Source organism: Electrona antarctica (assembly GCF_951216825.1).
Source record: "Electrona antarctica genome assembly, chromosome: 5".
NCBI lineage: Eukaryota > Metazoa > Chordata > Actinopteri > Myctophiformes > Myctophidae > Electrona > Electrona antarctica.
Window position 1 is genome coordinate 15,788,631 of NC_136810.1, and position 11,175 is coordinate 15,799,805.

General features: G+C 44.4%; 1 protein-coding gene across 1 annotated transcript; it reads right to left on the reverse strand.

Annotated features, from left to right (window-relative positions):
* Window positions 1–846: 846 nt before the first annotated feature.
* Window positions 847–9,769, reverse strand: LOC306923866 (rhomboid-related protein 4-like; the record flags this gene model as incomplete). Its single annotated transcript, XM_079502210.1, has 3 exons — window positions 847–1,757; window positions 3,089–3,113; window positions 9,551–9,769. The coding sequence occupies 3 exons, from the start codon at window positions 9,767–9,769 to the stop codon at window positions 847–849; spliced, it is 1,155 nt and encodes a 384-aa protein (XP_079358336.1).
* Window positions 9,770–11,175: the final 1,406 nt, after the last annotated feature.

Genomic DNA, 11,175 nt, shown 5'->3' on the forward strand with positions numbered 1-11,175 from the left:
GGCCTATAGGTTTAGATGTGCGTGTCCTTTTTGACTGTTTATTCAACCTCCTCTACTTCTATTATACATAGGCCTACATTATACATTATTTTGGCAAGCTAGAAGACTTTCAAACAGGTATTGATTCATTAATTTTGAAGGAGGGTATAGTCACACTCTTTGATAGATGCTGGCAGGGCATTCCACATTTTGGTGGCATAATAATATAATTAATTCTCACCGTGTTTTTGTTGAATTTGGGGGGAATGAGATCAGTGGAGCTCCCTCTGCTGTTGAGCCCGTGGGCATTTCTCACTCTTTTGAAGTAGCTATACAGGTACACATGGGCACCGATCCCAACCTTGAGTATCTTGACCAGTGCTAACTGTCTTACAGTGATAAAATGCCTGTCGTCTGTGTGGTGTGGTGTGAGCTGTTAAAATTATGCTGTGATACCTGCCTCTAGCTGCATCAGGACTCTACATAACATGTTCCGAGATGTTCTGATAAACTGGGGTTTGATTCTTCTATTGAATAGACAGTTTTGTCGGACCGTAAACAAGGAAGTGAACGGATGTGCGCATGGCGCAAAACATGACGCTGAGCGCTGCACAAGGCGTTGCTGCACAAGCAGCGGCCCTGTCAAAAAAAATATTTGAGCGATCCTGTTTTATACCATTAAAAAATACCCTATTAGATGTCTCCACACGTCCTGGCCTCCTCTACAGGACAGGTGTAATTATAAAGACGCGTCGACGTCTTGAGCACTTGTTAAGGACTATACACACACGCAAAAAAGTCGAAAAGTAATAGTTCCATTGTTTGGCTAGGTTGTGTGTGAAAAGTCTTCCTGATCCGCTGGAGGGTTCAGCGATCAAACCTCCTCAGCCGCGATCTCCTGACCTCCTCTGCATGCTGCTCTGGGAGGCTGAAACCAGCGGCAGGAGGAGGCGCAGCTCCCCACTGACCGGAGCCTCCTCCCGTGTTCCGCAGACTGTTCCTGATGGCGGCAGCGTACTGCTGCTCCTCCGTCATCCCCGCCGTGTAACGCCGATGCCGATAATCCTCCGCGTCGTTCGGCACTGCATGAGAAGACCTCGGCGAGACCCCCACACACGTCCTCATGGCGGCCTCCAGTGGTCCGGCGGTATACAGCAGACCGACCAGAATTCCGGCGAGATGACCGATCAGAGACGTGCCGGGCGTCGTCACGTGAATGAGCACGAGCTCCGCCCAGCTGGCGTAGCGGTTGGCCACGGGCACGCCCAGCACGTAGGTCACGCCCCCGGGGTGGTAGTGGTTGTTGAGCACCTTGAGGGCGAACAGGACGCCGGAGAAGCCCACGGCGCACTGCATGGCGTACGAGCGGTCCTGCGTGAGCTCCGTCAGCGCGGCTCCCAGCAGCAGGTAGACCAGCCCCGTGAGCAGGGAGAACACGGTCAGCAGGTAGAGGAACCAGAGCCGGCCGAGGCGTCGCTCCAGCCTGGCGCCCTTCCACAGGAAGGACGCCATGTTGAAGTAGAGATGCAGGTCGTCGGCGTGGTGCAACGGCGAGAGGAGGAGCCGCCGCCAGTCGCCTATCCAGTACGCGCGCTGGACGCTCACGCACGCCTGCGTCAGCGGCGCGATGGGGAACAGGAAGAGGTAGACGTTGAGCGCCAGGACGGCCAGCGTCACGGGAGGGATGTTGTGCAGGCCCACGTTCAGCAAATGGGAGGCCAGGAGCAGGACACCCGTCCTTGAGGAGGCCTTCTGTTGCCCGCTCATACCTGCAACAACTTGTGGCAGAGACGTCGGTGTGAGGTAGAGGAGGAGAACACAATGGCAAGTATTTGTGCGCGATATTACGAGACCGACCTATATAGAACTCTGGACTGATGATGTAAGCATGTGCAATGCTCCTGCTGCGATGTCACATCGTTTTGATTGATACATATGTTCTTTTTGAGGCGCAATAGGCCCTCAGAAATTACACCATGTGGCAGCCAAGTCTATGGAAAAAAAATCACACTTGTGAAGTGAGGTTGCTGCTGTTATCATCATACATCATCATCGTACATCACATTACGTGCTCAGCCAATCAAATCATTACAAATGTCATTCCAGCCAATAATTTTCATGGAGTCTTCACTTTTCTGCCCTTACTTTTTGATATACAGGTTTAATGTTTGTTTTTAGTTCAATGTTTGTTTTAAAAACGCCATTGACAATGAAGGGAAAATGTACGTCATCTTGTCCCTAACACAAACATTAAATACCATTAACAATAAAGATAATTTAATGTTTGTTTTGACACTGTTTGTTTCACATCACCATTACATCACCTAATCATAGCAACATGAGTTAGACTTTAAAATATTAGCGCCCCTCACTTCACACGGGTGTGATTTTTATCCTCAGTATGTACTTTGCTCAGACAATCAAATCATCGCTATGGGGTGATCAGCCAATCATCAGCCAATGTGTTCACACAAACCCTCAAAGCTTGGCATAGGAGGGGCTAGCGCCCCTTAAAAAAAGCACCAATCTATGGTCTTTTAATGTTTTATTATGCCCAGCTATGTGTGTCTGTGTGTTTCTACCACGGAATGTGATGATTTGATTGGCTGAGCGCGGAATGTGCTGAAGTATGATGATAAGAGCGCCCCTCACTTCACACGTGTTTTTTTGAGTGGTGTAAACCACTCCTACAACTGGCTTTGTTAGTTTACGTCTGTCTGTCTGTCTGTGCTAAAAAAATTAGCATGGTTGCTATGGTCACCCAGTTCACACGGGTGTGATTTCATTACGTCAGACATTACGTCAGACCACAGCTGATCAGTCTATATAAGACCTTACACCACTCAGTTCACACGGGTGTGATTTTTTGCTTAACAAACACACACCACCCAAAAAAACATACCCCAGCCAAGTCTATGGACTTTTAATGTTTGTTTTAAGTAGTGACAGTGACGTCATGTGGCAGCCACAGTGGGCTACCCTCACTTGAGATGAGTGTTTATCACAGTTATTATCAGAGTGCATTCCATGACATCAGACATCTATGAGCATCACTACTACGGTGTCTGTAATCTCCACATTTGGGCAAAAACTCTTTGTTTAGACATACTGTATCTGAAGGACAGCCGGACACACTGCCAGACACAGAGACATACTACAGAGAATGAATGGTCCACTGCCTCGCCGTCCCTTCATATTTGGGCTGACAAGGTCATCAAAATGACATCAGCGATTCACAATTTAGTCATGCTGTTAATACATGGTGAGTTAGTTTTATTTTATTTCAGGCCTATTTCTTTTGTGGCCCCTAGCCCCTCCTATATGCACAGCTTTGTGTTTGTATATATGAGCGCTCAACTGATTGGCTGATTCGGCCATAGCCACTTGCCCAAATGTGATGACCTTGTTTCTGTGTCAAACACTCTGATGTTCTAGCTCTTCCCTTTGCCCCCAAATACAAACATCTTATAAAGCCCTGTTTGTACCGATGATGGTGGCAGAGTGACAGAGTGCCCCTGGTGTTCACACTCTTATCTGCCAAAACGGAGGTCTCCGTCCTATCAAATAGTTACGCTCCACGCCCCGGACAGAGATTAAGCGCAAGACTGAATATTAATCATTTCATAACCGAGCGCACCAGTCTACAAGCTGGAAGCGTCGATTGGGCAACATTCGATGTAATTTCAGGTTGGGACGTCATCCAAAGTGGTCCCCCTCCATTTTAATGGATGGGATGAAAAATCTTAAAACGTGAATAACTTGATCTAAATCAATGCTTCCAATTCTAACCAAAGATTGTGTTTTCGACGGCCCATCGCGGTCCCGTCGCTTGTCGCGTTAGAAGTAATCATACCTCCCGTTGTTGTCGATCCCCTCTGGGGTGTTTTGGCTACATCTAGGCTCTGAAGCTGCAAATCGCTGGGCGCCCTGATTTAATGGTTCCAAATACCCCCAGGCGTTAAGGGTGTTAATAAAAGACCAAGCCATTGTGATGATGTCTCGTTTGAAGATGTCACTAGGGTACCCTAGTCTGCATCTGGTATCCTCCAAATACATACAAGCTCACAGACAGCATTGTACGTAGATCAGCGTTTTCCGCTACTTTTTATGAAGACAAAAATATTAACATAATTATTTGCATATATACATGACTAACATACATGTATGAATGTAACTGTGATACTGTATACACCCACACAATTATAATTGGAAGACAGTGTCTTTGAATACAGTGGCATGCGGTAATTAAACCTTGTCTGGTGAAGAGACATTGGCATAGATTTATTTCATATCCATAGGGGATAGTGTACAAATAATACCTGTCTAATACAGGAGATGGAAGTGGTGTCAATGTCATGCATAATTAAGCCTTGTCTCATCATGGGTCATTAGCATAGAACACCATAGGGGACAGCATAAAAATACTAGAAAGGTTCACTGGTATAGATTGCAAGTCTCCACCGAGAGGGATGGCCCGATATCTAAAAATGACTCAAATGAAGCAACAGCGGACAACATGGTTATGGTTGTGAGTTGTGACACATATTTGGCGTTTCCTTGTCGTGCTGCCAGCACGTAACACCTCATGCGAGGCATTGTGAGCTTGTAGATCGGCTATTTTCGGTGTGGCGAGGGGAAAAGAGCAGACCAAGTACAAGTTTTCAGTGTATTTTAATGTCTTAAAATACACATTAACATGAATCCAACACAACACTGATGACAATGCTGTCAATCAAGTCTATGAAGCTATCTATGAAATTATGGAAAGAGTTTAATCTGCATTATTATTATTAGGGCAACCAGACTACACACACTAATATATTAATATATTTATTATTATTAAATAGATGTTCCTGCTTCATCTCTCTCAGCTAAGGGGTCCTTGGCCTGAGGAATGTTGAAGACCTGGTATAGTGCAGGTTAAAGGACTCAGATAGAGCTCTCCCCATTATAGTTTCCACAGGTTGGATTTCGAACATATGAAGGAAATCAGGGGTCATTATGGGATGTCATTAGATGAGGGTAAATCATTTCTTGTGCTTGATGATACCCTATCATCGTTGAAAGCTAAATGCAGCTTCACTTCAAATTACTTTTATAATAGACCAATCTCCTCTCGAATATCTCTGGCCGGAGACACTTTTTTCCTTTCATTTAAAGCTCATTTTCAAATGGTAGTTTTCCTCCCCTGTGGCTCTTCAAAAGTAATTTCGAACTTTTGGCAGCTAAGTGAAGTTTGCACTTTCTTGGGGCATGGTACACTTATTTTATAACTCACCGTTATGTCAAGTTTCCATTTTGGAGGTGCTGGTAGCAGTGGTACTATAAGCTGGAAAGTACAGTTCCCTCTATCCTCTATCCCACATGGCATTCCAGGCAAGTGCCCTCCGGAACTTCAGGTCCTGTTCTGTTGAAGCAGTCCAGTCCACGGCTGCCTCGAGCACCATCCCGTAACTATTAGACATTATGTTGGCTATTTTTGAGAATCTTTGAAAAAATATTGAATCTTTTTTTTTTTTTTAGGGGCACTAGACCCTCCTATGCACAGCTTTGTGTGTATGTGTGAATGTATGAGCACAGAATGTGATGTATGATGATAAGAGGGCCCTTCACTTCACACTAGTCTGATTTATTTTTAGTTTTTTTAACACACCTCTCTGGGGGTCCCTGGCACAAAATCTTCAGACAGAGAGCTCTATAGGGACTGTCAGTTGTCAGACAGCAGTCATACACAGACAGCAGAGCAGCAGTCGTACCCAGACAGCAGAGAGCTGTAGGACTCAGAGCAGCAGTCGTACCTCAGACAGCAGATAGCTCTATAGGGACTCAGAACAACAGTCGTTGTGGTGATGCCAGTGGTGAGCGTACCTCATGGCAAGCTCTGCTTGTGCACAAGTAGGCCTATAGGCCATACATGGCCTACTTGTGTGCAAGGCGCAAGAGAGTGCATTTCTAGTTATTGCTGTCGGGCAGAAACCTTGTATCTCCATATGTAAACGTTTTACTTTTCTTGTTTTTGAAATTGATGTCCTACTTTGTTATACAAGTGAGTGTCGTGCAACCGCCATCTGGTGGCTGAATTTATACTCGTAGAATGCCAACTATTCATCTCTATGGAGGACCATCTTATTTTGAAAGCAGTTTCTCTCAGAAACGAAGAAACAGGAAGTGCAACAAGTCCTGTGAATGTTTTTTAATTCACCCAAAACATACATTTTGTAACCGGCAATCAGATCATTAAGAAATGAGCCGCAAATCAGCCTTGTTTTGATCAAAAACACAGCCTGGAAGAAGAATCTGAGATATTCTAAAAACTTGTTCCCATATAGCATATACAGCATAAGCCAGCAGACTTTTCACTTCCATTTTTCTTCATTTTATTATAATTTTTTCATCGCACCAGATTCATCGCATGATAGAAATCGCAATGTCATTTTGCGCTCTGGGGGGAACCTTTTGCCCGGCCTAAGCGCGTCTCAGTGGGGACACATGGGGGGCCTGGTGACCAGGGAGATTTGCAATGCAAAGGCAGATTTGTCTGGCTACGCGAAGCTAAGCTTGAAGACTATATGCATGCCAGAAAACCACTGAACAGTTTTTTCCCCTTATCCATGTTGTATGGCAAGAAAAGGAAAAAATTAAATAGAACAAATTATACATTTTGTATGGCACCCATAACTGCGTGAACCAGACACTAGTATGCCTATTCTGGGCATGTCATAGGCAAACATTTGGCGGAAATAGACGAACATTCAGTTAAAATAGCAATTCTACGAGCTTGTAGGTGAGCTTGCAGGTTAGCTATACTTTCTAAATAAACATACCATTTGTTTTGTGGTTAAGTGGCTCAATGCTTTAGTATCTTAATGGGATTTCACAGTCATTATTGTGCGACAGACAGACAGACAGACACAGGAGCTCTGTGCACGGATTCTCCTCCATTGTTTGTTTTGGATAGCACACTTCATTAACATGAGTCACTCACCATTTATGTCATAGAGGGAAACAGGAGATCACGTGATCGCACAATCTCATTCACCATTGACTTCCGTGTTATTCGATTTGGAACAATCGCTTTGCTTCTTTGGCTCTCCATTTTTGTCCAGACATGCTATTTTCAACTGAGGGGTGAAGTGAAAATAATTATAATAAAAAGTAATTGTGTAAGCACAAACGATCAGGGGATTGATCGTACTGGAGCTAAATATTCTGTGACTACTTTGAAAACGAAAAAAACAGCAGGGGCTCAATTATTTATTGATTTACTCGTGAGCATTATAGATATATAGTTAAGCTCACAATGCGTTCCGTTGTGAGCATAATATTGCGGGAAAGTCCACAAGATTTGAACCACTTTAGAGCCATACCTTCATGTCAAAGTAAGACGCTGAACCAAGGAACAAAATGTCTGACCAGACATGGATGCTAGTAGAAGCCTATATACCGCACTTTGTTGACCGGGGTCCCCCAGGGTTCTGTACTCGGTCCCCTCCTTTCCCCACACCACACCAAGTCAGACTACTAATGGACCTCACACTTAGAAGGACTCACCTAACCCCTGCTCATGGGATGGCTCAGGGTAGGGGGCAGAGTACAGCAACTTGCAATGGGCCTGGTTTTCAAGACACTCAAGGGACCCAGTGCCCAAGCACCTGTCTAACTCCTTAAAAAGTGTGAGAAACGCCCACGGGCACAACACCAGAGGGGTTTTCACACCAAAATGTGAAATCCCCTACCACCAGCCATCAAAAAGTCTGACTTCAGTTCAAAAACTGCCACAAAAGAGAACGTGTCTGCAATCTTCAACCGGACCTAGACAGTAGACAAGTCATCTAGCTTAACCCCCACAGTTTTACCCTGTAAAATACACTTTTACTGCTGCTAGTATTGATGATGATCATTGATGATGATGATGATTGATGATGATCTCCTATGATGAATTGAATACATGGACCACAATGGAAACAAGCCCTCTGGGCTTTTTTTGTGTTAGGCTATTCTTTTAGCATTATTGTATGCAAACTGTTAAAGTACTCAATCAATAAAATCAATCAAGCAATCAGTCAATCAATCAAAAACACAAACAATTTATTCTCCAAAAGATGGGTACAGGATTCATGTGGTTAAGGAAGTTGAATCTGTGACTGAAGTTGCGACTACTATACTTTTGCTTTCTATTTTTTTGCAATGTAATTGCTAAAACAATTTCTATTTCATTGCTATATATTTGCATCGATCAAGAAAATCACACCGTTTGATGCTGACGCAATAGCATGCTGTATACCCATCATCTAGCAGACAGAAGTGAAAGCAAATGTGAAATCCATTCATTTCTTTACCAGGGGCCAGAGCAGTGGTTGGTCGCCATCATCTGCTCTCCTAAATTCAGTAGACTAAATTTACCGGCATTTGGTGCCTGGCAGGTGTTAATTTAGTCCCCTGCACTGAAGGCCGTCTGTTGCTCACTCTACTGTAAGTTGCTCTGCATAGGAGTTCCACTTAAGAGGCTGAAAATGCAAATGGTTGCAGCACACAGCAGAAGGCATTTGTGTCCTCATTAGAGCTCTGTATGAAATATACAGTAGAGTAACTACAGTAGTGGTTCTTAACCTGTGGGTGGTGACCCTCAGGGGGTCCCGTGATGCAAAGAGAGAAGTTTCAAATGTTCAAATGTTTCATTAGAAATCATAATTGCATAACAGAATAGAAATAGTATATATAGTGCCTCAGTGATCTAGGCTCATAAACCAAGAACATAATAGTATAGCGATCAGTTTATACTCTAAACAGTAGGATATAATATAAAACATGAATAATCTGTACATTGAAACTATACAAACGATCCGTTGCCAGGTCAACACATGGACCTGGATCTGTCAAAATAACATGCTCTAGATTACATTTAAACCTTATTTGCAGAAGACTGCATAAGACCTTTCTCCACGCTGACAGCAACATAATGTACAGTATATATAAGAAAGTAAACTAGTAAGCCTTCAGGCCACACATTTTGACCAGAGCTCCTGTTTGTAATAGCTTCTCATTACCATACAGTCCATGCTGAGGCCCTGCAGTGCGTGGCTAGTGCTACCGGACTGCGAGTGGATTTAGCTTTCTATACACATCTATTTGTAAAGGCCAGCCGACATATTTGATCTGCCCTTGGGCAGATGGCTTGGCATCACCTCCGTGAGTTAGACACAGGAGCATGCATGGCCACGCACGCACGCACGCACGCACGCACGCACGCACAGACACACGCACAGACACACGCACAGACACACACACGAATGTGCTTAACCCATTAAAACCGGGAAAGCATCTGTGTAACCACGTTAACCATATTGTATACGTTTATAGTGCGTCAGTTCGTGCTGTGCTATATGGGCTTGTAGATCTGCTATTGTGCAATGTGTTTCTCAACTCAAATTTTGAGATGGGGGTCCACGGCCAAATACGTTGGGGGTCCTTGACATGAAGAAGTTTGAGAACCACTGACATGCGTTTTTTTCTGCAAAATGTTATGCTTTATGAGGCATTTTGTAGAATCGGCCTCAGCTATAGGACTTACTGGGTTAAACGCCATGGCACGTTTCATGCCAACAGGATGCAGGCTGCCCAGAGTGGACAGGAAGCCGTGCAGCGGAGCAGATGGAGAGATCAAAGCCGTGGCGCCGGGTGTCCAGTGTCCACATCGCAGCTCAGCTCCTCTTAGCTCCTTTAGCCAAGGACCCTCTGCCCCTTTAGCCAAGCAGCCTCTGCACTCGCAACCCTCTCCGCTCAGCTTCATATTCGCCTATAGCGGAAACATGTCACCAGGCACGGTTGTCGGGGCGGAAACCGCTGATCTCTGTACTGTATCTTCAACTTTTTATGGTTGTATTGTGTTTTGTAAATCAATGCCCTTGTCTATATTTACAGCAGTGGTTCCCAAACTTTTTCATGTCAAGGACCCCCAAATTGACACTAATTAGCCTGCGGGACCCACATTTGAAAATATATGCCCCATATACCCCCCAATAAGAGAAGATTATTACGGCTCTAGCAGTGATTCTCAACCCGTTTAATTTCAAGGACCCCCAGTTTGACATGCATATTAGTCTACAGACCCCCATTTAACAATTTTTTCCCCCAAGTCCGTATATATACGTACATCAACGCTAGGTGGCGTCATATCCCAAGTCCGTATATATACGTACGTCGACGCTAGGTGGCGTCATATCCCAAGTCCGTATATATACGTACCCCAACTCCGTCTACTCTGTATAATGGTTGATGCCTACGGAAGCCTTTAACATTGGTCCGGTTCCTATAGCAACGCCCTACCGTTCCAACTATGGGATTGCAAATAAATTCACATATATTCGCAAAGCAATTGAAAGGATGATTTTCAAACCGCCATAACTCGGATTCTTGGATTGCTGTCCTTGGTGGATTTTCTGCCATCCACATTTCGGATTTAATTTGTGCCTTTGTACCGCGACGCTACCGCCATGTAAACGCTTCTGACGAGAGGTAAAGAGTGTGTGCGTGTTCCAATGATACTAGAGTGTGTGTAGCGAGAGTGTGTGGGGGGCGGGGGGCGGGCAAACTCTGACTTTTTAAAGTGAACACGTATGCTGGCCCCTGGAACTGGGGTTTATGCTAACAGCTAGCGGTAGAGATAGAGTTAATGGCATTTCTATCTCTGAGACCCCAATTTATATTGTAAAACCAATGTTAATTTAACTCTGAGAGTGTACAAATGGAACCAAATGTACCCGTTAGGGTCCATTTGGTTCCATTTGTACACTCTCAGAGTTACAGACCCATAAGGGTCCATTTGGTTCCAAACTATCATTTAGCTGGGGACCCCCTGGAACTCCATCAAGGACCCCTAGGGGTCCCCGGACCCCATTTGGGAACCACTGATCTACAGCACAAGCACACACACAAACACACACATACACTTGCAGACTCACCTCTTCAGACTCCACCTTAGGCCGTAGCACTTGACCTATAAAGTCTCGATGACCAATGCAGACTTCTGAAAAGGTTAAATTGTAATTCATTCATTGACTATTTTCAAAATATGTTTATAGTACATTTGAAAACTTGAAATGGGACATTCTGCATAATGAGTACTTTTACTTTTGGTACTTTAAGTACATTTTGATGCCAATATTTTTGTACATTTTGAATTCCGGACTTGTACCG